The 24,568-nt window shown below is 48.4% G+C and overlaps 3 protein-coding genes, 1 long non-coding RNA gene and 1 pseudogene across 5 annotated transcripts; 3 read left to right on the forward strand and 2 right to left on the reverse strand.

Annotated features, from left to right (window-relative positions):
* Nucleotides 1–768: 768 nt before the first annotated feature.
* Nucleotides 769–8,797, reverse strand: LOC101786856. 2 transcript variants are annotated; one of them, XM_022825804.1, is made up of 8 exons: nucleotides 7,977–8,797; nucleotides 6,374–6,847; nucleotides 6,202–6,306; nucleotides 2,779–2,906; nucleotides 2,581–2,688; nucleotides 2,436–2,504; nucleotides 1,166–2,270; nucleotides 769–1,061 (listed from the first exon to the last, which is right to left on the reverse strand). In XM_022825804.1, exons 4-7 carry the CDS (start codon nucleotides 2,888–2,890, stop codon nucleotides 1,492–1,494), a joined length of 1,068 nt encoding a protein of 355 aa, XP_022681539.1. In that variant the 5' UTR covers nucleotides 2,891–2,906; nucleotides 6,202–6,306; nucleotides 6,374–6,847; nucleotides 7,977–8,797; the 3' UTR covers nucleotides 769–1,061; nucleotides 1,166–1,491. The 2 variants fall into 2 exon arrangements, with proteins under 2 accessions (XP_022681539.1, XP_022681540.1); XM_022825805.1 differs by having other exon boundaries at nucleotides 6,374–6,570; nucleotides 6,668–8,797.
* Nucleotides 8,798–9,584: 787 nt separating this feature from the next.
* On the forward strand, nucleotides 9,585–12,562 carry LOC101752708 (annotated as a pseudogene).
* Nucleotides 12,047–13,553, reverse strand: LOC111257106. The gene is made up of 3 exons (XR_002677505.1): nucleotides 13,488–13,553; nucleotides 12,801–13,360; nucleotides 12,047–12,189 (listed from the first exon to the last, which is right to left on the reverse strand). It is a non-coding gene; the product is annotated as an uncharacterized LOC111257106 (long non-coding RNA).
* Nucleotides 13,554–14,972: 1,419 nt separating this feature from the next.
* Nucleotides 14,973–17,139, forward strand: LOC101753121 (probable cation transporter HKT9). Its single transcript, XM_004967183.3, has 3 exons — nucleotides 14,973–16,168; nucleotides 16,258–16,506; nucleotides 16,655–17,139. Exons 1-3 carry the CDS (start codon nucleotides 14,997–14,999, stop codon nucleotides 16,845–16,847), a joined length of 1,614 nt encoding a protein of 537 aa, XP_004967240.1. The 5' UTR covers nucleotides 14,973–14,996; the 3' UTR covers nucleotides 16,848–17,139.
* A 171-nt stretch (nucleotides 17,140–17,310) lies between these two features.
* LOC101759468 (60S acidic ribosomal protein P3) lies at nucleotides 17,311–18,553 on the forward strand. The gene is made up of 2 exons (XM_004966050.3): nucleotides 17,311–17,580; nucleotides 18,185–18,553. The coding sequence occupies exons 1-2, from the start codon at nucleotides 17,383–17,385 to the stop codon at nucleotides 18,347–18,349; spliced, it is 363 nt and encodes a 120-aa protein (XP_004966107.1). The 5' UTR covers nucleotides 17,311–17,382; the 3' UTR covers nucleotides 18,350–18,553.
* The last annotated feature ends 6,015 nt before the right edge of the window (nucleotides 18,554–24,568 follow it).

The raw sequence follows: 24,568 nt of genomic DNA on the forward strand, positions 1-24,568 counted from the left end.
TGGGCTCCAGCGCCGCTATTAACGCGCCGTTCACCTCCCACGACTCGCTGTCGCGTTAATCGCTATTAATAGCGCCGCATGCCGCTCGCGTCGTCCACTCGCCTGCTTGCCTCTTGCCTCGTCTACTCGCTGCTCGCGCTCGCTGCCAGACGCGCGTACGCTCGCCGCTTGCCCAAGTCATGGAGTCCAAGCTGGCGTCCGAGGAGATCGTCGCGCCGGAGGAGATCGCGCCGGCGTCCGAGGAGATTGTCGCGCTGGAGTCCGAGGAGATCGCCGCGCCGAAGTCGGAGGAATCGTGCCTGAGTCGGAGGAGATCGTCGCGCCGGAGTCCGAGGAGATCATTGCACCGGAGTCGGAGGAGATCATGCCTGAGTCGGAGGTAGATACCATCCCCTCACCGGAGTTGCAGGAGCTCGCGCCAGACTCGGCGATGGTGCCGAATTCTTTGCCGCCGGGCGCTTTTATTTGTCGCCGCTGTCAAGTCGTTCATGAAAACCGCGAAGCATGGGATCGTGTGCACAGTGGGCGCTATCCATGCTCTCGCTGTGGTCTCAAGCACGCAGACTACATGATCTTTGCCGTTATTCATGGCTTCTACGAATTCGAGTGTGAGTTTTTTATTCCAGATGTCGACAATATCGTGTTCGATGGCGATCAAATTGTGCTGCCTCCAGACGTGCTCAAGACGGTCAAAAGGAGGCTAAGGAGAGGCACGAGCGTAAGCTTGCTGCCAAGAAGGCTATGGAGGACGCCAAAGCAGCGGTAAGATCATTAACATTGAATTCTAATTAACTGATAATTAACAAGATTTGTCTCCATTAGTAAAACTAACAACCATCAATCTACTTGTTTCATGCAGCAAGAGTAGCCTCGGCTTCATCCAGTAAAGATGGATCACAAGGGATACAAGATGGCAGCCGACCTTGTCTTTCCAATGTTCCTTTTTTCATGTGAGGTATCTTGAAGTTGTTGCAACCTTTCTTCTTCATAGCTTCCACGAAAACACCTTGTAGTGTTAGAAACATTCGGTTTGCAAGGCGTGGTGAGTACTCCATGAATGCCTACATAACAAGTGTGAACAATTGTTGTGGAAGTTTAATTCGGTTTGCAAATTGTTGTGGAAGAAAACATCGAAACATGTGTGAAAAATTGTTGAGCAAATTACCTCTTGCACGGCTGGAAGTAGAGCCTCCATTGTTTTTGCATTCTTCTCATAGTGAATTGCTTGTATAGCTCGAAAAAAACCCAAGTCGAGAATGTTGAAATCTGGAGAGTTTGGTGGCTGACATATTAGGCGAATATCAAATCCTCCTAGCTTAGCGGCCTCACAAAATTGTGGGTCATCCAATTTCAAGTGAGAAGGTGCATTATCCTGTTGAATGAATATTGGTCTACCCACATCTTCTCTTGGCCACTTAGCTCTAATGGCAGGCAACACTTTGTTGATCATAAAACCTCTAATCACTTCTCTAGTGATCGAAGTTATGGGCTTCATAACCAAGTCTCCACGGACACGGCATGTCCTCTCATTACCTCTTTGAGCCGCTTCATACTGAACAAGTGGAAAACAACCAATCCTACCATCAAAAATACAATTCCCATCCCTAAACCTTGGCCGAGCCTAGGGATGTAGTTCTTATTCGTAAAAGTCCGATGGGGTTCATCTTCTTCAGGTAGCAAATAATATCTTTCAGATTTTTGATGTAGGTAGAACCATTTCTCATCAATGAACACAAAGTCATACAACTCCTTAAACCTTGGATCATCAAGCAACTCCCTATTAACCATGTCAACACACCATTGTAACCTAGACTTCTTGTTAGCTTGAGTGAGATATGGTTTGATGCTACTAGAGTGGCGCCTAATCAATCCTAGTTTCAAATACCTTTGAACCCTCCATTTGCTCATGTTTAGTTTGGCGCACACATCCTCTATAGTCATTCTTTCCTTTAGAGGAATGTTTCGCAATGCTTCCAAATCAAAAGGTATTGCTTTACGTCCAACTCTACCCTTCTTTAGACTACAAACCACAACCGGAACACCGCTTTTAAGTTGTGTTTTACCTCGGTTCCAAACACGCTGAGCTGTCCTTATATGAATGTCAAATTGAGCAGCAACAAATGCAGTGTCTTCCTTGTGTAGTGTACCATCGTTGCTTCTAGCTAACAAAGCTTGGTAAACTCGTTTTCGGACAGCTTCAGTCATTTCCTTCCTTCGGTGGGGTAATCCTCCATGAATTGCTTCCACGTTGGGGTTCTGGACAGCATGTTCTATTACAAGAAAAAAGAATCACGTTCATAGGTCTAATTATAGGGAAAAACCTTATTCACGGCATGTTTATACTACTTATTCACGGCATGTTCTAATTATAGGGAAAAAACAAACACTTTCATGCATGATCTAGTAGAAGAATGTGATTGTGACAAAAAAATTACCAGCAAGATTTTGTACAAAGTTCAAATCAACTGCACCGAACTCATCTACTGGTAAGTTTAAATCCAGTACTGTAAAAAAAACAATAATGAGAACCGAAATAATATGAACAAGCAACGAACGGATAGATCGAAGCGATGCATTTACCGCCGTCTTGTTGCTCTTGGAGATCAAACACGCCGCCGTCGGCATCATTAGCGCCGTCGTATTCTGGCTCGTCGAAATCAAGCACGTCGTTGGGGTTGGGGCCGTCATCTTCTTATGCCGGAAAGTTGAGATCACCTCACGTTAATGATGTGAATATAAAAAAAGGAAAGAAAAAATGAGTAAGAATGAGCACGTTACCATTGTTGTTGTGGTCCTCCAGTAAAGGCTCGTTGAGATTGAAGGGATGATTGCCGTCGTCATCTTCCTCCATACAAACGTTCAAATCGAAGCCATGGAGGACATGAGCCATCGCGCCGTACAGATTGCTGTGGAAGGAGCAGGTAGAAAGCTAGAGAAGAAGCTAAGCCATGGCTAGATGAACAAGCAAGTGAAGAACAGTCAAGGCAAGGCAGTAGTACTGCACGCACTCGAGTCTTAATACCGCAGGCACTCCAACCGTCGGACCTGCTGAGCTGTGAGCGCCAAACGAACGAAATTAACGTGCCGAACCGAAAAAACGAGTGAACGAAAAAAAAAGCGCCCAGGCGAAACAAACGAACGAAAATAAGGCGCCATCGGATAAATTTGAGCCAACGCACAGCGCCATGCAAAATCCACGTCCAAAAAAATAGTGTGTCACTGGGGGTTCAAACACTTGACCACCAGCCTCGGGAATGGGAGTGCTCACCACTTGGTCTATGAAGAATTGTTGTATAAGGGACACCCCGCAGCGCTATTTAATAAGAGCAAAGAAGGAAAACTTCCCCTTAACTAATTACTCTTGGTAAGCGCAATCCTATCTTAAATGACTTCTAATACCAGTACAAACGACTTCTAATACCAGTACGGAGGGAGTATAAAATAAATACTGTCTATATATGAACGCTAAAACAATTCACGAAACGGAGGGAGTAGCTAATTAACCGACCGACTGCTGTCTGAGAGAGAGGCCGGGCTAGCTAGATTACCCCCGCCCGCAAAACCGTCTGGCCGTTCACACTAGTGTCACGTGTGGCCAAGGATCGGAGCTCCGATAGATGACCAAGAGGTAGGATGACGGCGGCGGACACGTGTCTACGGGATATATATCTAAGGAATCGGCAGTAGCTAGATTCCTACCGATAGATATACATAGTAGTATATCGATCATTCCATCTAGGAATCGGCAGTAGCTACGTATAATCCTACAACATATATATATATATATATATATATATATATATATATATATATATATATATATATATATCGATCATTCTATCTAGAAATCACGGAATGAAATCATGTGTGTCGTAAGTGGTTCGTTCGCCAACTTAAATCTTTAAAGATGATATAGCAATCTTAAAAATAGTCCGCTAAGAATGGCCTAATCAATCGATGGACTCGTGAAGAGATGGGGAAATTCTAGCTACTAGGGTGCGTATATAGCTGCACGCGTCTCGAGCAAGGACGGCAAGGTACGTGCTACTACTTATACTGCAGGTACCACGCTAGCTACTAGTGGTACACGTACTAGGGCGGTTGTGATTTAATTTGTGGATGATGAGTAGTATCATTGAATTGTGATGGAATCGCGCCCATGCGTCTCGATCGATCCATCGTTCGTCAGCGATCGATAGATAGATAGATGCATGGCCGACGTCGTACGTGCATGCCCGGCCGTTACGCGCGCGCGCGCAGTTTTAGACGGTATCGCCGATCCTCTGTCCTAGTTAGTCACGGGCCGAGAGCTTGCTCGTGCGTGGGCCATACGGGCCGTAGCACTACGTCAAGCCAGCCCACCCAACACGGCCGGCCTAAGCTCGCTCTCGAAATCGCACAACAGATCGAAGAGATTTGCAAAATGTTTTTTTTATTAATTAACTTCTATATAAAAGAACAACACCAGCCACGAAAACGTTGTTGCACCGTCAGCAACCTAATGTTTAGCTTGTACCCTTATTTTACATGTTGAGTAAAAATATTATTCGTATTTTTTTTTGAACAACATCGGGCGAAGATCCCCACCTACTTTATATATTGATTGAGAGAGCAGAAGCTCAAGTGCAGAAATCTCCTGGCATACCAGGGCGAGATTACAAGGAAAGGTCCAGCCAAGCGCGAAGCTGAGGTTAGCTAACATATTATTCATATTCGAAGAAGAAGGTGATCGAGTAATAATGGTTTCCTTGGAACTACGAAAGCTATAAGATATACTGTTTTCTCCCGTTCCAATTCCTTTTAGTTGAGCTGCCTTTGGTGAGGTTGACTCCCTTTTAAGTACCAAAATATATGAAAATTTTAACTTTCAGTGATAATTGTATTTGCTAAATGTTTACATTATTATTAGGTGCCTATATCTTGAATAGATCCCCGTGATGACGCTTCACACGGAAATTAACACACTGCAGATTAGATAGTGACGCGCCACTCTTTCCACGCGGCGGACGCAGCAGGCGACACCTCCTCGGCACGTACCTCCCCGTGCCCTCTCCAATAATGTTCGTTTTGTATTGGCACTTGGGCTATCAACCTGGTTATACTTTACTAAAAAGAAAATCAACCTAGTTTACCTAGCTAGCACTGTCACTGTCAGTGTCATGTGAAGATTGTTCCACAGTTTTCCAATGACACTGTGCCTGTATGCAGTAGTGTACATGCAGCCCACCATCCGCATGCATGAATGAACCAGTCTGGGCCCTGTTACGACGACGTCCACTGCACGGTCCACCACCTCGCTCGCTCATGCATGCCATCAGCCCAATATATAGGCGCCATCTACTTTAATCGAATCTGAAAGCTCTTCTCTCAGCATCATCGTCGCCTCGGTAATAATGCGCCAAATTAAACTTTTTTTCGAATCACAAGTTCGTACCAAGTCCCTCCCCCGGCCCACAATAATATGCCATTTCTATTGCCAATTTGCTACTCTATTTCTTCCTTTTTGATGGAGATGACTCCTCCTCCTCCACCTCTCGATACATACGTCAGTCGCTTCCTAGGCCCATGTATCTACCCTGACGATGAATCGACCCGGCCACCACCCACCCGGTAGAATATTACATTCCTCGATTATGCACGCACAAGCACAAGAAAGTGGTGGTAATTCTCAACTTTTCGAGCTTTTCTTTTATTTTTAGTATAGGAAAAGGAACCATCTTCAATTCTTTCGAGCTCATTGCATTGTCTATGTTTGTATGGGTTGGGTTATCGTCATTCTCTCTTTCTTATTATTAGCCATTATTATTACTGCCAATCATTGCACTGTTGATAACATAGGATAAGTCAACCATAATAAAAAAAAGTGTAACAAATTAGAGAACACCTAGTCAAACCAATTAGTTACATGTATCTCGAAACAAATCGTCTATTGCACAGTATGGATGGATGCAATATAGAAATGACAAAGGTATCGAACCCAACCTAGTTATTCGGATTGCGCGCAGCGAGCGAGAGTGAGGTGGGATTAGAGAAGTTTAAGAGTTTCCAAAAAGTTCTTCCTCAAAATTATATATTGAGGGCTCTTTTAAAATTTTTTTTGCCAAAAACATATCAACCCACAGCAGATCGCTAATAACTAGTCTCCAATATTTCAGAACAGACCACATCATTATAATTGGACCCATTAGTTAGGCTGCTCACCTGCCCTCACGCGTGCCAGCCCATACACGGAGGAATTTTCCTCGCCGAAGGGATTTTCACGCCGGTAGAGCTCACGTCGCCACCAGGAGCTCACGCCGTTAGCCCCTGCGCGCACGGAGGATATATAAAAATAAAATAGTTGAAACAAATCCTGATATTGCATAGTAAGCACCTTATCTTGCATTGTAGTACCACTCTGATGTCTTAACTCAATCTGTGCTAGACATCCACAAAACTTATTCACACATTTTGGTATGGTCTCCCACCAATGCATGAGAGAATTCATGGTACGCGTTGAGAGGCACGTCTTGTGTTCATGGAAGTACTCACATATATGAGACCAATCCTTGCCACCTTTTTGATCTTTGCCTACGACCAGATCCAAACTTACATTCAGCCACCCTAAAACCAAAACCTCATATTTGTGGTCACTGAAATTCTTGAAACTATTGTGGTTTGGCCTCACAGAGGGGGCTGTTGGACCGACTTCAATTGCATGTGACTATTGGTCAGCATATGCATTGCCATAATTATCAACATCCCCTTGATTGGTTTTATCCATCATCATGTTGGAAAAATATCCATTTCTTGCAAGCATTTAATCACTGATAAGTTTTCTGTCAAAGCTCCATGAACAGATATGACCCTGTGACAGAACACATAGAGCAGTAGTAATTCTACCAAGCTTACGAACACAGCTGGATATATTATTTTAACTTGATCAATAGGCAAAGGTTCAATTATTTTGGAGAACAAAGGAAATATAACACCAAGCTTTACTGTAGTGGCAGTAGATAACAACAACCAAGTTTTCTGTCAAAGCTCCATGAACAGGTATGGCCCTGTGACAGAACACGCAGAGCAGTAGTAATTCTACCAAGCTGATGAGCATAGCTAGATATATTATTTTAACTTGATCAATAGGCAAAGGTTCAATTATTTTGGAGAACAAAGGAAATATAACACCAAGCTTTACTGTAGTGGCAGTAGATAACAACAACTAAGTTTTCTGTCAAAGCTCCATGAACAGGTATGGCCCTGTGACAGAACACATAGAGCAGTAGTAATTCTACCAAGCTGATGAGCATAGCTGGATATATTATTTTAACTTGATCAATAGGCAAAGGTTCAATTATTTTGAAGAACAAAGGAAATATAACACCAAGCTTTACTATAGTGGCAGTAGATAACAACAACCGGTGCTGGTTTTTTCGTTAGAGGTCAACAGTTTGTTGGGGCTATCAGATTAGAGAACCACAATGACAGCAGGAATTAGGAAATTGGTGTAATCTTCTGCAGAACATCATGTAGGGCAATCAGAGCTCATCCTCTACTGAAATATGGCAGTACGATAACAGTAAGAGCAGTAGCTCCATCACAGGACAGTCTATGATGCTTGTGCATTAGCTACTCTGAATCAGTAGACCAAATATTGCAAATTAGGCCTGTACCCATGCCAAAAATAATCTTGAGGGCATATAATCTTTTCCAGAAAATGTGAGGCATGATAACTGTTGGAGACACCATTGCAAACAAGCTGCACATCAATTTTTGAAGTGGTACTACTACAGAAAAACACTAGAAGCACAAAACAGGTCCAATTCAACTATGTGCACATGTTCAGGGTGTATGGTAACACGGCCAACAATTGATCAGGACAGAATAAAACCAACGATCCATCTCATGTCAGTGACAACAGATTATCGAAATCAAGACATAAATTTTAATCGATATCTGAACTTTACATAGATGAATGAAGTGCTCAGGAATCGTACCATTCACAAGTGCAGATGGATTGTCGCTACAAGGGTCCACCATCGATGCAAGGGGATTCGAATCGTCGACGGCAGGTGCAGCAATCGGAGGACGAGGTGGTACTATACCTTGAAATCCACCTCGCCAGTCACCACCACCGGCCAGGCCATGGTCTTTACCCCTAGCACTCTGCAAATCTCGTTGGGGGTTGTGGCTGCCGGCGGCAAGCCCCTGGCGCATCCTAGGGTTGCCACGCCAGCCTTGCCCTTGCCGGATGGGAGCAGTCGCCCGTCCTAGCTGCATCGGAAAGCTCCTCACGCTGCCGCCGCAGCTGTCCCCGCTGTTGCCGGCCTGCCGCCAACGCCGCAGCCGCCGGCACCACCTTGCACGGCTTGCCTCCTCCCACAAACAAGTGCGCGTGGGTAAATTTATTCGCGGGAACAGCTCATTGCGCGGGAAAGGAGCCGGTGGAGGGGGCGATTGGGGAAGAGGAGTGGCATGCAAAAATGTGGGACGAGGGAGATCGGATACGGGACGATGGATTTTTGCGGATAGGAAGGGGGGCTTTTCTACTTTTTCCCCTAAATAAAGTTTTGAGATAGTTTTAAGGGATCTTTTTGAAGTTGCTTTTAGGGCCATCTGGTCGGAAAATGTGAGAGCGAGATGTGTGGCCCGCGGCGGAGGCCTGACCGCGCGCAACCAATGAAAACGATGCATGTGCCATTTTTCTTTCTTGGCGGCGGACGGCCGGTGCAGAAGGCAGACGACACCTCCCCGGGCACTTACCTCCCTCTCATGTCGTCTCCAATAATGCGCGATTTGTATTCCGCGCAATATAATCAACCTGCTGCTGCTATATATAGTGAGCAGAGAGTCAGTACGGTGAGAGTATTTTGATGCGTTTGATTTTGATACCCCCACGATGGCAATTGGCAAGGCGTTTTTACCTTCTCCCTGGAGGATGATATCGGAGGCGTTTCCAAGCTCGGTCCTCGGCCATGCCCATGCGTCCTCTCGCTCCCCGGTGAGGCGTACGTTTTCACCTTCGACCGGCAAAGTAATTAAGCACCACTGCGTGCCCTGCACCCACATGCAAGTGCAAGTGCTCCTCCCCTGATCGAGCCAAGCATGGTCAGCCAGCATGCAGCAGCTCCGATATCCAGCTGCTGCATGCGATAGATCTCTCTAGCTCTCTTGTGATCGACCCACCACCCGGCCGAGTATTACCTTCCTCGCGTACTCCCTCCATCCATCCTTAGCTTTCACTGCAATCCTAATATTTGAAAAAGAAAAAATCTCCCATATAGAGTACGATCTTAAAAGTTGGACCACAGATTTGGACCACGGTAACTTACGTGATTACCTTGCATGCTGCGATTCACGCCAGCGAAAAGGAAATGCAACATGTGGCTGACCTGACCTGACCTGACCAGATCAGAGCTGAGCTCAACTGAACAGTGAATGCCAACCAAATGCTGGGCCCTGATCCAGTTCGTACTTCGTATCTTGACCTGAACAATAGAATATGCTTCGTTCATACATGCCCGTTTAATAGAAAAAAGGAAGGAAGAAAAACATTTTGTTTCGATAACATGGGCTCCATCACTGCACTGAACATGCCTTCGTGTCATCTCGACGTGCAGTGTCTCTCGCTGCCACAACCCTTTACGATGATTGAGGGCCCACCAGTCGGCTAGTCACCCATACTGATTGGCAGGTTTTTAATACGGCCAGTGCGAACTCCCTACCGTTGCACTTGCACATGCACCAACTACCACCTGTGCAACCAAAAGACCAGGACAACTCGTACAAAAAGGTAGTACTCTCAGCCTAATCCACATGTTAATGCAAATGATCACACTTAAGATTAATGCTTGTGCAATGATCAGGCTTGTTAAATGGTCAATATTCATACATAAGACTAAGACTCTTTCTAATATTTTATGATTATTGTCCATCCGTTGTCTTGTCTATAGCTTCAAAGTGGCCCAAGCTTATGCTCATGTTTATTTACCCCCTTAATTTGTAAACATTACATGGTCGGATTGCTTCCTTATATGCCACCGGGATAACTCTAGTCTGCCACTGCTAAAACCGATAAATCCATTCAATACCATTAAGTTCATTTTAAATTTTAAGGGTTTACAAATTATATTGGTTTTAGAAGTGGTGGATTAGAAATAGAGTTTATGTTTATCACAGTGGCACATAAGGAGTTTGCCCTAGTTGGTTACTAGTTCATGACTTAATTGCTTTGGCAACATAATTCTGAAACAGAAATGCGAACTTGTGATACCTGTCTGCTTGTGAGTGAGGGGAGGATTATCCTGGATTGTGTCCTTCACGAGAGCCTGCAAGCAACGGCAGGAAGCCGGTGATGAGAGAATAAACAATGTTCACCAGACCTCACAGGCTAACGTGCTTCGATCGGTCAACTGCATGATTGCCCTTTTTGTATGAATACAAACCACTTGGTTCCGTTCATCTGCTTCATGTCCAATGATTGAGTTTTTTAAACTGAAAATCATTCTTCAGTCATATTAGTACAGCCAACGCCCATATAAATAGCATGCCCGGCAGCACGATCTTGTCAAGGACGCGTGCATTAGTTCTTGTCCCACATTTAGCAGTATAGCGCCATAGGTCAGATGGAGAGCTTATTTCACCATGAGTTCATCCACAGCAAGATGCGTAGCTTCATCCGCCTAGGAAGATACGTTCTTGATTCCTTCGTGTTTGTTTACCGATTCGTTGCATCACATGTTCACCCAGTCTTCATCCAACTAGGCTACTTCCTTACCATTGCCATGCTCGGTTCGGTACTCTTGATATCGCTGAAACCGAGCAACCCTGAGTTCAGCCCTCAATACCTTGACATGCTGTTCCTGTCAACCTCTGCATTGACCGTTTCTGGCCTCAGTACCGTGACAATGGAGGACCTCTCGAGTTCTCAGATCGTGGTCCTGACGCTGCTCATGTTTGCAGGGGGTGAAGTCTTTGTCTCTTTCTTAGGTCTCATGCTTAGGCCGCCCAACCACCAAGCCAATCCAACTGATCCCACAGGCAACAAGGTCGTTGCTATCGAGCTCGACATGGTAGAGCCTGCAAGCGTCGTCGCCAACATCGGCGAAGAGTTGCAGCTTGAAGAAGCCACACATGGAGCTCCAACTTTAAGTAGCAGATCATCAAGTAGTAGTGATCTGAAGAACAATAGTAGCGTAAGATAATTAGGATTTGTAGTGTTTGGCTACCTTGCTGCTATCCATGTCCTTGGCTTTCTGCTAGTTATACATAACCCATGTGCCATCTGCAAGAGCAATACTGACCAAGAAAGGGATCAACGTTGCTCTCTTCTCGGCATCGATCACCGTCTCATCCTTTGCCAACGGAGGGCTTATTCCAACTAACGAGAACATGGCCATCTTCTCCAAGAACGCAGGCCTCCTGCTTCTCCTCACTGGCCAGATTCTTGCAGGCAACTTGCTGTTTCCTCTCTTCCTGAGGCTATTTGTATGGTTCCTGGGGAGAGTGACCAAGCTGGAAAGGCTGAAGCTCATGATCAGGGACTCCAAGGAACTGCAGTATTCTTATCTGCTTCCCAAGTTGCCAACAGCCTTTCTCTCCTCGCGGTTGTTGGCCTTTTAGCAGTGGCTGTCACTCTGTTCGGTGCCATCGACTGGAATTCTCCAGTGTTCGATGTGCTCAGCTCCTACCAGAAGATTGTCAGTGCATTGTTCACAGCAGTGAACGCGAGGCACTCAGGGGAGAATTCCATTGACTGCTCGCTCATATCACCTGCCGTTCTAGTACTACTGATAGCCATGATGTTAGTTCTTAGCACTCTATCATACTAGTACACCTTGCTTTAGAACCTGATGATATGTGGCTGAAAAGTTACTTGCTGTTTTCAGGTATCTGCCACCATGGACAACATTTGCACCACCAAATGGAGATGATAAAACCAAGGATGAGAAGATGGTGCCCAAACATGATCTGTGGTGCTGACCTTAGCATTTTCGCAGCTCGGGTGTAATGTCATCTTTGTCATAGTTGCCTGCATCACTGAGAGGAGAAGGCTCAGAAATGATCCACTCAACTTCTCCACGTTGAATATGATATTTGAGGTCATCAGGTACGTTCTCCCTTCTCATGTGATCAATATAATGTTCTTCCATTACCCTGCTAGTATCCTTGCATAAAAGACTGTACTACAAACAGCTCATGTTATAAGACCTGCACATCAAATAAAGTAACTTAGTGAAGGTTTCGAAGATAAAATACTTATGATGTTCTGAGTAAGGGAAATATTATATCTATGCAGTGCATATGGCAACGTAGGAATGTCCACTGGTTACAGTTGTTCGAGGCTGCAACAGCTGCACCCAGAAAGCATATGCCAGGACAAGCCATACAGCTTCTCTGGATGGTGGAGCGATGAAGGGAAGTTGCTGATTGTCTTGATCATGCTCTATGGAAGGCTCAAGGCCTTCAGTACGGGGACAGGCAAAGCCTGGAAGTTAGATTAAACGCACAATGCTGAACAAGAATGTTTGCAAAGGCAAGCATATCAGATTTAGTGTATCTGTCAGTACTGTGCTTCCTGATAGTTTAGGTTTCAAATTGGAACATGTTTCACAAAAGAAAAGTATGTGCTCCGGAATGTTCCACAAGTGCAATGCAGAATTATTTTCTTTTTACCAAGTCTCTTTTGCATTATATTATCAGTTACCATCAAGGGTACCAATAATGCACTAAACAAGAAGACGAGACGGTCCTCGTGACTAGGCACTAAATCAAGAATTGTTAGTGACTGAACTTACTACGCCTACTTAATGAGTACTTACTCGTCTATTTACTACTTCCAACATACGCTAGATTCATGGCCATCCTCCAATCAGCAGTGGCCAAAGGTTGCTTGAGCTTTAGTTGGAGCAACTCCTTCTGTTAATGAGTCATGACAAAATAGTCGCCACCGTCTAGCTCCCACCATATGAGTGTTTACCCAACCATAAAGCCAGAAGACATCACCTTAACATTCGAACGCACTCTGTTTTTCAGGAATCAAGGAATACTGGTTACCACCGAAACACTGAATTGTCGCCGACTAATTGGTCCAAAACTCAAACTGAAAATCAGTAAAAGGCCCGAGATTCTCCAGTGGCCAGTTCAAATCCAGGCAGAAAAAACCAGCAGGGAGCACATTGGCAGCATGAGCAAAATGGATTTCTATTCGCCATCCAGAACATGATAACATGACAAGTATTTTCAGAAGATATGATGCGCGCAGACAATTAACTGACAGTACCAATCATCCTATGCATTGGTGGCCATCACATGATGCTTTAGAGAATCATCCATCCGAATCTGACAGCCAGCACAGTTTACATTGCGCATAGACTTGGAACTGAAAGTATTCGGATTGCATATCAGATTAAGGTCAGAAGGTCGGTCATAAACAAATATGCAAAGACACTGTGACCGACAGTAAAATCGGTTTAGGGAAACGTGAGTTCAGACGGCTCGTGCATTACCTGCTAAGTTATATAACGTGCATATGATGCATGGTGATTCAGGCGCGCAGACCGTTTTACTTCTGAAATCAGCACACCAATTAGCATCAGAGATCAGCTTAATTGTGGCGAAAACTTTTAAATGCGGCAGAATTTACCACGGCCTTGTTGGCGCCGGCGGCCGCCGTTGAGCCGCAACCACCCGCCACTGAATCAGCCTCCGGATAGCTGGGAGCGCCCCACTCTGCCGTAGGGGGCGGTCCGCCTGCTTACCCTCGGGGCCGCTGCCGCGGCCACCGGCCGCGCCCCTGCCATGACCGCCGCCCACATCATCGCCCACGGTTCTCCTCCACGCGGTGGTCGAGGAAGGCGCGGTCTCCGTGCACCGGGGCACCGTGAAGCCGGGCACGGACAAGGCGGAGGCTCGCCGGAGTCGGGAGGCGCCGGATCAGTAGAAGATCAGAATAGTAGTCGCAGTCGGGGGGAGAGAGAGAGGGAGAGCACGAAGAATAAGGTCGACTGGACTGGCCTCAAATTCTAAATGGGCTAAAATTTGTGCGGATATCAAGCCCAATATAGACGCAGTTTCGGCTTGTCAGGAAAGCCTTGTCGGGCCGGTCCTGTCCCTGTGATTAAGCCCACGGAGGAATCGGCCGGCATTTCGAGCTCCCTGCCACAGTGCCACTACTCTTTTCTTCAGTTTTTTTTTCTTTTTTTTTTTTGTGTGTGTGCGCGCATGTCCCTCGGGGCATGGCATCGACCATAAGCAGAATTGCAGAAACCTTCCCTCAGTTCATTCCTGGACATGAATCTGATCTGAGCGTGCTCCGGAGCTGCTGCCTGAGCTATCCTCCCCCACTGCAGCAGCCGCGATCGCTTTCGGGGTCGCGATCGACGCAAGACGTCTTCAAAGGCATGTCGACAGATCTGTTGCCAAATGCAGAGGATCTACCTCGCATGCCTCGATACGGTACCAATTGGAGGCACCGAGATCAATCACCCCAAAACCCCAGCTTGTTCTTCCCGTCCATGGAGATGATGATTCCGCAGCATCTTTCCAGCAGCCTCGCGCCCTCGCTATCACCAGCGCTGGATGGCTTTCGGTTACTAGTGGTTGGGGTTCGTCTGCAATCCTGCATCAACAGTCAGGTCAGGCAGGTGAGGCCTCCTGCCCTTTACACTTGCCTGTTCCGGCCGTAGCTGCCCTCGGCAGCATGGCAGGCCGTTGGGCAAAGACCTTCCACGCATGGAGAAGGCTCTTGACGATTTCCTCCAGCATTCTCTGCACGTAGTTTCGAGTTTTCGACTAGCATCTCGCTTACAGCATGCTCATCTGCAGTCATGTCATTAAGTTCTGAAAGCTGCCTCGATCAGCCATGTTACACAATTGCACACACACATGTCATCCTCCACACCACTAATCTCTTTAGCCAATGGGCTGACTGAAACAGTTCCATATGATCACTGCTCTATCAACAAGTTGTATAAATACACACATTGAGGGATCTCTTGTCACTTGTACTAGATTTAATGGCACTGTTAACTGTCTTCTCTAAGTCTCTGCATCCAATACCAATAGTCAGACTGCATGTCTTCGTCAGCTCAGCCAGACACGTCGTCAGTTCATCGGTGTTCCTCTGCCGGCTCGTCGTCTTCCACCTCAGCCCGCTCCTGCTCCACCTCTCCTACTTCCTCGCCATTGATCTGCTCGGCTTCCTTGCGCTGGTGCTCCTCAAGCCGAGCAGCCCCGGTTACCGTCCTCGTTACGTCGACGTGTTCTTCATGTCGACGTCTGCGGCGACGGTCACCGGATTAGCCACCGTCAAGATGGAGGACCTCTCCAGCTCCCAGGTCGTGGTCCTGACCATCCTCATGCTCCTGGGCAGCGAGATGTTCGTCTCCTTGCTCGGTCTTGTCCTCGAGTCGCGCAAGCGAAGGCGGCGTGGGCGTGATCCTGATCATGGCGGCAGGGTGAGATCGGTCGTCACCGTCTCCGACGAGTCGAACCTCGAAGCGGCGAATCCGTCTGCGAGTTCAGGCGATCACAAGGAGAGCTGCCTCGGGAGCTTGGCGCTTGTGATGCTGGTCTACATGGCCATGGTCCTCGTGCTCGGCTCTGTGCTGGTGTTCGTGTACGTCGCCGGCGTTCCGAGCGCGCGAGATGTGCTGGCGAGGAAGGGCATCAGCGCGGCGCTCTTCTCGGCGGTGGTAACCGTGTCGTCCTTCACCAACGGCGGGCTGCTCCCGACCAACGAGAGCATGGCGGTGTTCTCCGCGAACCGGGGCCTCCTCCTGTTGCTCGCCGGCCAGATCCTCGCCGGCAACACGCTGCTCCCGGTGATCCTCAGGCCAGCGATATGGGCCACGAGAAGACTTGAGAGGGTGTTCGCCGGTCGGCATGGGTCAGAAGAAGAAGGGCTCGAGTCCATGACGAAGGACGCCGTGGCGGCAGGCTTCGGCCACCTCCTGCTGCCTGGGTTGCAGACGGTGTTCCTCGCCGTCACGGTCGTCGCTGTGGCCGCCGCGACGGCGACGCTCCTCTGCTGCCTGAACTGGGACTCCGCCGTGTTCGCCGGGATCACCGCCGGCGAGAAGGTCACCAACGCGCTGTTCATGGCGGTGAACGTGCGGCAGGCCGGGGAGAACTCCATCGACTGCTCGCTCCTCGCGCCGGCGGTGCTTGTGCTGTTCCTCGCCATGATGTCAGTCACGTCCCCTCGTGTCCTTGTGTTCGGGCAGATGTCAACCGAGACGAGAACTGGTCGTGACAAATCTGGCAAACACTTTTCAGGTGCATTCCGGCCACGGCGACATTCTTCTCTGTACACGACGGCGGCTCAGTGGGGGAACCAAGCGGCGGAGAACCAGAACGCAAGGATGGGGCGGCAAAGAGGAGGAGATTGACGCTGAACAGGATGCTCCTGTCACCACTAGCCGGTAACGCTGCCGTGGTGATGCTCGTCTGCGTCACCGAGAGGCGGTCGATCTCCGGCGACCCTCTCAACTTCTCCACGTTCAACATGATCTTCGAGGTGGTCAGGTGAGTTGCGCGATGCATTTTACCGAACACACAGATCACAAATTGCATGAGAATTTTCTGGAAAATGCTCTTCGCATCCATCATTTCCATGATTAATGTGGCGATCGATGGGGCACTACTGAGACGTGGTTTTCTTTTCGGCATGCAGTGCTTATGGGAACGTGGGTCTGTCCACTGGCTACAGCTGCTCGAGGCTGCTCCGGCCGGAGGAGTCGAGCGCCTGCCATGACAAGCCGTACAGCTTCTCCGGGTGGTGGAGCGACCAGGGGAAGCTCGTCCTTGTTCTCCTCATGCTCTACGGGAGGCTCAAAGGGTTCCACAGGAAGCAACGCAGGAGCTGATCAAAGGCAATGCCCTGAGTATGACTGTGCGAGTGGTCCGGGGGGTCAAACTTGAAACTCCAACTGCATGAAAATGCAAAACATTTCAGAACGAAAAGCGATCGGAAGAAGGATAAATACAAAAAAATAACAGAGTAAGTTTCCGTAGGTTTTTTGAAGTTTTTGTAGAGTGTATAAATAGATGATATTGTTTTTGAAAAGAAAAATGGTGATACTACAAAGTTGTGCATGCTTGTGTTGTGTCCTTGTATTGTTTCCTTCGGCCTCGTCTGTGCAGCTGAATCGCTCCCAAATATCGGGACAAGGTGTTAAACGGCGAAGGCCCATTAGACTTGTTCCGGCCCACCCATGCGGCAACCGACCCAAAAAAACGCAGCTCATGGGCTCTTCCCGCTCCAGCACGGGCCCATGAAACAACTACATAAACCCGCCCCGCGGCTAGGGTTTCCCCCCACCAGCCTCCCGATTCGCAAAGCCTCCGCCTCCCCTCCCACCCTCCGCCGCCGCGCGCGCAGACGACCAGCGACCCGCAGGCATGGGCGTGTACACCTTCGTGTGCCGCAACTCCGGCGGCGAGTGGACGGCCAAGCAGCACTCCGGCGAGATCGAGGCCTCCGCCGCCACCCCATACGAGCTCCAGCGCCAGCTCGTCGCCGCCGCCTCCGCCGCCGACTCCGCGTCCGGCGTCCAGTCCTCCTTCTCCATGGTCACCCCCAGCTCCGCCGTCTTCCAGGTCTGGTCATACGACGCCGCCCTCCCAGACCCCCGGATCCAGCTATGTGGAATATAGATGCGAACTGTTTGGTAGTTTAGGATCTGAACTTGCTAGGGTCCGGTTGTGTCGCTGTTTCTCGTCGCATCTGATGAATAATAGGTTGTCGATTGCTTTCGGTCCAAACTGATTGTTGCGTAGCTGCTTCCTATAGCTAGATTTTCTACTCTGTTTAGTTATTGCGTTGCCTGGGAATAAGTGTTTATTGTCTGCTGTTTGTCGTTGAAGTTGTGCCGTGACAAGTTATTCCTGATTTGTATACACCGGATTTAGGATAGTAAAGTGTTCACCAGCAGATGGGGTTCTAGCTTGTAGCTATGTTTTAGTTGATAATATGTTTTATTATTTACTAAACCGTTTACATTGTTGTGCCTTGGTTCATATTGATGCAACATTGCTATGTATTTGTAGTTCTACTGCTTGTTGATTACCTGTTAAATTAGTGATAATTCTGGATCTTCTAGCCTGGAGATGTTGTTTGCTCGCTTCTGCGAGTTGCTTAGTGCAATATTTAATGTCATGTTGGTGGATCCTCAATCCTGATGTTTGTTTGAATCTAATGCAGGTTATCGTGGGTGCTGTTGGTGGTGGTGCAATGATCAGTGGAGGTGCTGTTGCTGGTGGTGCCGCTTCCTCTGGTGGTGGTGCGGCCGATGCCCCCAAGGAGGAGAAGAAGGAAGAGGAGAAGGAAGAGAGCGATGACGACATGGGTTTCTCCCTGTTCGACTAGAATGCTATCCAGCTTTTATAAGTGGTGGTTTCCTATTGTGGTAGTTAATTCTGCTGTCCTGTCTGGCACGAGCCAGTGGCTTGTGAACCTGAAAAACTGTGTTCTTAAATTGTTACAAGCGACCCCCCTGTGTTCCCGGTTCATGTGAGGATTTGGCTATGTTGTTTAGAATCAAATGTTCTGCTGTGCTCTTTTCCTTTGCCATGCCTGTTGTGTGAGTTGTGTCGCTCCGAAATTTGAGTGCATCTAGCTGAATTATATGGCTGCATGCTATTGAAGTTTCACGGCTAGTTGTGGGTTAGTTTGTTGCATTATATATATATATAATTGTGCTCGTCTCAATCAAGTTGAAGTGTCATTGTGGATTTGCGCGCGGCATTTTTACCTGATTGTCACCAGGCAGCATTTGGCTGCTGCCCTGGTGAGATTGGCCCGGCTGGGAGCCTGGGATGCAGCATGAGGGTTTGGTTGCAGCCCTGGTGAGTAGTGACCATGGCCGTGCAGCTATTTCGCTTGTCTTTGACGCTTCTGTCAAAGGCTAAGGAGAATAGGTGATCGACCACCATGGATGAGGGGTTACCCATTCAGAAACACGTAGGCTACCTGACAAGCACGCTGAACACGAGGACAGCAACCAATCAAACATGCCCATATGCGAAATGCAACATAGAACATCCAGTATTTCGACATGATTATTGGGTTCATCACATCTTAAAATCACAATCCAAGGTCATTAGGCTCGTTGAGGACCTCCGTAGAAGAACTTGCCGTTCTCGATGGGGCTCACGGCGTAGGCGTCCGGCTTGCTCTCCAGCTTGGGCAGGTCCCGCGTCACCGGCGAGGCACGCCCGTCCCGGCCGACGAGCTGGATGTTGCTGACGGACGCCGCCGCGTCCCCCGCCGCCGGAAGGTAGCCGCTCCCCATCGGCGCCGGATCCGCGGCGGGCGCCGTCACCATGCCGCCGAACCGTATCGCGGCCGCTTTCTCCGCGAAGCTTCCGGTGAAGAGCGACCTGGGGAAGCGGCCGATCAGCTCGGGGTCCCTGTTGAGGCCCAGGTGCACCAGCCAGTCTCCCGATGCACCGTCCTGCATGCATGCGATGCGTGTGTGCCCATCAGACGAGCTGCCTTGATGAGTTCTTGTACGCGTGAGGAAAGACAAATTCAGACCTTGACAATTCTAAGGTTGAGGTTCTGCTTGTCGCCCTTGGGGGAGGAGACATGCTCAATGGCGTCTCCAGGAGCTATGGGTGCTCCCTTCTCCGGCTGGAACCCAGGACACTTGGTGTTGAAGCAGCCCGTTTCTATGAACCCGTCATCCTGCAAGCAAGCAAGATGATTCGGCAAGACCAATACACATGCTCCTGATATCGCCCTGCAACTGCAAAATGGGAGGTGCTGCTGCCACTAGCAGACACTGAAATTACAAAGCACTTACTGTCCAGGACTCCAGGCAGTGAAGAAATGTGCGCGCGAATCACCATACTCGGCTGGCAGAACCTGTCAAAGAAACATAAAGGGAGCATAAAAATGTAATTTATTTTTGTATAATACGCCAATTCATGCATTATATTAGGTATATACTCCTCCATTCTTAAATATATGATGTTTCGGACAATCTAATTTGTTACCCATTATATTATGTTTGGACTAATTTGCTTTTCCTAAATATCTTATATTTATGGATGCATCATAGATAGTATTCCCTCCGTCCTAAAAAAATGCAACTCTCGCTTCTCGAAAAGAGTCAAACAGTTTCAAGTTTGACCAAATTTATAAAAAAAAAAGTACTAGCACACGTCTCAAAATAGATTTGGTATGAAATATGTTATATGATTAATTTATTAATATTTATTTTGTACCATAAATATCAGTACTATTTCGTATAAATTTGTTCAAATATAAAATTGGTTGACTTCTTGGGAAGCAAAAGTTGTATTCTTTTTGGGACGGAGGGAGTATATGCTGATATATATAGTAATATTACTTACGTTCCAACCAATGATGATGGTTTTGGCACTTGATTGCGTGCCATCTCCTGAACCTACGACCCAAACCGCGCCCGCGGTGCCTTGTCTAGGTTTCAACGTGAAGCCATAGACATCCAATGTTGCAATGAACCCGTAGTAACCATCCGGTGAAGTCTCGGCGCCATGGTGTGCGAACTAGAAAGTTATAGAGAGTAAAGTCGGACATCAATGTTAAAGCTAAGATTGGGGGAAAGAAAGAACACACATGATCGTCCCAGAAATAACAATGCGGTGAACCTGAAGAAAAATTAAGGGGATCGAAATCGACACGAAAACAGGACAAGCACAGAGGGAATGATCATGAACTCACGTAGGTCGGGTCGGCACCAGAATCCCCGTTTGGTGAAACGTGACCGATCAGTGCTCGAATCAGGTTGGTCTCGTTGGCGGGCGCAGCTAGCCTTTGATAAAAAACCTGGCTCCACGCAGAGGATCGGGATGCATCGGTTACGGAGGCTACGAGTAGCAGGGGCAGAGCCACGGCAACCGTAAGGATCCTCCGATCCATCTCACTCGTGGTGAACTGGTGCATGGTGATTGTGGTGGGGCATGTGCTACCCAGAGTCTAAGACCATACATATAGTCCAACTTGAGAGATCTTGAACAATATTTGTTCCCATACGGCTATGATTTTCTATTTATTATTACAGATATTCCCTTTGATTTTCTTTTCCCCAACATTAAAGTGGCATGAATACGCGGTACTCCCTCCGTCCTAAAAAACATGTCATTCTGCGATTCAAAATTTGTCAAAAAATCAAGTCCTTATACTCGATTTGGTATGTGTGCATGTGCATGTGCGCATACAACAGTTAATTAGCGTCAAATATGGCTAATAAATAGGGGCAATCGAGGTTATTTTACCTCTTATTAATCTGTCCTAAAATTCCTAACATGACATATTTTTTTGGATGGAAGGAGTAGGTGATAAAGGAGCAGTATGCACACACATGGTTCTTAACAACAAAGGCTTACGGCGAGGACCAGGGCAGTAAAAACTTCAAAGATCCCGAAGCAAAAAAAATTAACTTCTCCGGTGTTAAGGGCAGATCCTTATTTTACCGTAATAAAGCCAAGGAGCAAGGATATCAAATCGGAAAATTCCCAATCAAATAGATCTTGCTCAATTATATCAATCAGCATGGAAAATTTGGCTTCATAGCAACTTCAAAAATCTCTCAAAAAATTCTTCCCAAAAAGGACCTATTCTACAATTTTCTTTCCCTAAAATCTTATCATCCACATCAAATCCCAATAACTAGCCTCCCTAATATCTCAGATCATGCCATGTTAAACACAAGAGGGCTCTTCCAGTTGGGCCGCCCTCACCTCCCCCTCACGATCCACCTTCCCCTTGCAATTTCCTCGCGGGAACACGGGATTGGGGAAGAGCGAACTTGCCAATATATGCGGGGTGACGGAGGCTGGTTTCACGTCGTTATATTTTTGCAAACTATTTGAGGGCATTGTTGGAGGCTTTTTTTTTTGGCTTTATCTCCCTAATACAGGTATTTGGGACAATAAGGGTCAATAAAAGGGAGCTCTTGGGGTTGCTCTTAGCAAGTTAAGGATTGAGCGAAGTTAGTGGCGTGAACCATTGTGTACGATAGCATGGGTGAAATACAGGGGACAATGCAGTAGAAACGTTTGTGAGTTTAGGGTATTATTTTGATGGGTATCTAGATAAGGAATACCTTAATCTATCGACAAATCTGGAAGAGGGTGAGATTAGGAAGAAGACATCGATTGGGCCGAAAGAACAACCACTATCATCATTGCCCGGCTGACCAGCGGTGCCCCAGAAGGAGGCTCGTTGTCCGGCTGACCAGCGGTGCCCCATAAGGAGGCTCGAGAATTGAGATAAACAGGCCAGCCTGGCCCAAGTTACCAAGCAAAAGCCGAGGTGCAATGATAGGCCAGGCCTACAACATCTCTAGGGCGTGGCTAGGTCTGCCTGATATGAGAACCGCACCGGCGTTGGCGTGGGCCGAGGCGAGGAAACGCGGGCTAGCCAGTCGGCCGCACCGTATTTTGTACCTAGGAGGGCATGACAACCACTTCAAGACAAAGATCCCCAGTCGGGGATGGCGTCGCAACGCTGTACCCGGTCGTGCCCGCCCGGTTTTTGTCCACCATCATGAAGACGCCAGGTGATAAGATTGATGATAGGCGCCGCCCTCGAATACCTATAGGGGTCGGGTTTGGTGATCGAGGCAACCAGAAGAACGGGCCCTAGACGAAGGTTTCAATGGAAGTCAAGTGAGGAGAAGCCACGACTGAGGCACGAGGCCCACGGCCACCAGTCAGAGGGAGACGCTCGACTGAATAAGAGGACACGACTGACAATGTAACCCCTCCCATGAGCCATGTATATAAGGGTATGGGGGAACGAGAAGGGGATTCGATCCTCAGTAGAACACTGTTGGGGGGAAATATTAACGATCTCCCCTAGCCCATGGAATCAACAAAACGTAAAGGCCCAGGCCCACCTAAGGTGGCAAGACTGCCGCCGGCCCAATATGAGAGGGAGAGGCCACGTTCTGCCTCGCCCGACCCGGAGTCCCGGGGTCGGACATTCCCGACCCGGAGTCCCGGGGTCGGACGTTCCCGACCCCTTGAAGACTAAACTCTGCCTCGCCCGACCCAGGAGACCGAGGTTGGGAGCGCCTGACCCCCGCCGCAAAACTCCACCTCGCCCAACCCTGGGCGCGGGGGTCGGACTCGTTCGGGTCCACAAGACAAATAACCGCCGCGGGCGCAGATTGGAGGATCAGGGTGCTGATCTCGTGGGTCCCCCTATCGACCTCACCATAAATACGCCGCAGCCCTGGCATGCAGAAAGAGGGTGGCGCCCCCAACGTAACCTGTCACGAATACCCATGTGCGACCGTGCGGCGCGAGCTGCAGTGGCCGCAGGTCCCTCTGATTTGCCACAGGGTACTCATGGCCCGCGCCGAACGGCATAGGAGGGCGTTCTGCTCGTTCTCGCGCCCCGCGCTCCCGATGACAGGGATGCGACATCCGCGTCTCATGGGTGATCAGCAGGGTAACAGAATCGGCCATCCTCCCCGGCGGGCATAGATGCCAAGGCTGAACATCATCATCATGCTCGGCAGCAACGGCAACCGGGGAGATCATCGATAGGATCTGGAAGAAACCGTCCTCCCTCGACGGACGTGCTGACAGGGGCCGGAGGCCGGAGCAAGGGGCGGCGGCCCTGGGTCCTTCTCCTTATGTTATATTTTACTTAGCTTATCTCTTTTACTTCTCCTCATGCCTGGCTCATTTGTAAACCCGAGCTCCCCCTTGCGCTATAAAAGGAGGACCGGGGGTCCTGAGACAGGGGACTCTCTCAAGCAAACAGAACACACTCACACCCACTTAGAGCATCAGTGCACTCTCAAGAGACCTGGGGTCAGCTCCCTCTCTCGCACTCCTGTAACCCCTACTACAGAACCCCGCGTGGGTAACACGAGCAGCCACGGTACTGGACGTAGGGCATTCCTTTGCCCGAACCAATCTACCCCGTGTCTCCCACGCCACCATCCGAAGCCTTACGCGCATAAAAGAAATTTACTAGTCTAAGTCTTGATCCGCAAATCTTGACAACGACAAACACATACGCATACACGCACTGTTTGTAACCTCCTACTACAAACTTGAGCCCTCGAGCATAGGAATAAAGAACTTGTACCACGAATTGGACGTAGGGTGGATCGCTTGAACCAGTATAAATCTCATGTGTCTTGCGAGCTGACCCATCCGAGGACTCACGTGGCAAATCTTCACTAGTTGATGCTATTAAACGTCGACAGTTGGCGCACCAGATAGGGCCTGTTGCGTGATCATCCTCCTCCCTCGGATGGCTTTTCCCCTCACCCACAACGGCCGCACCTTCGTCCCTGGGAGCAGCATCCGCTTCGGGAGCCTGGACTTCATCACTACCACTACGGGCGACCTTCAGCTCATCATGTCGCCTGCACCGGGACAGGGGCTGTGCTTCGGTAGCCTCAGCTTCATCGCCAACGCGAACGGTGACCTCGAGCTCAGCGGTCCGACGGCCCCATGCATCATCAACATGGACATCACGGCCGACTGCGCCCCCCCTCGATGCAGAAGCGAATACGATCGCTCGCCGCATCAATAGCTACCTCCTGCCGAACCCGTTCTGGGAGGAGGTCGAGTCTAC

The sequence above is a fragment of the Setaria italica genome, chromosome IV (assembly GCF_000263155.2).
Source record: "Setaria italica strain Yugu1 chromosome IV, Setaria_italica_v2.0, whole genome shotgun sequence".
Lineage (NCBI taxonomy): Eukaryota > Viridiplantae > Streptophyta > Magnoliopsida > Poales > Poaceae > Setaria > Setaria italica.

Bases quoted from the DNA above. Each gene is read 5' to 3' on its own strand.
- LOC101753121 (XM_004967183.3), top strand. From the start codon at position 14,997: ATGGCACTGTTAACTGTCTTCTCTAAGTCTCTGCATCCAATACCAATA. The intron at 16,169-16,257 runs GTCAGTCACGTC...AACACTTTTCAG, and splicing joins GTGCTGTTCCTCGCCATGAT to GTGCATTCCGGCCACGGCGA. The intron at 16,507-16,654 runs GTGAGTTGCGCG...TTCGGCATGCAG, and splicing joins ATGATCTTCGAGGTGGTCAG to TGCTTATGGGAACGTGGGTC.
- LOC101759468 (XM_004966050.3), top strand. From the start codon at position 17,383: ATGGGCGTGTACACCTTCGTGTGCCGCAACTCCGGCGGCGAGTGGACG. The intron at 17,581-18,184 runs GTCTGGTCATAC...AATCTAATGCAG, and splicing joins CCAGCTCCGCCGTCTTCCAG to GTTATCGTGGGTGCTGTTGG.
- LOC101786856 (XM_022825804.1), bottom strand. From the start codon at position 2,890: ATGGCTCATGTCCTCCATGGCTTCGATTTGAACGTTTGTATGGAGGAA. The intron at 2,689-2,778 runs GTAACGTGCTCA...CGGCATAAGAAG, and splicing joins GGAGGACCACAACAACAATG to ATGACGGCCCCAACCCCAAC. The intron at 2,505-2,580 runs GTAAATGCATCG...TTTTTTTTACAG, and splicing joins CCAAGAGCAACAAGACGGCG to TACTGGATTTAAACTTACCA.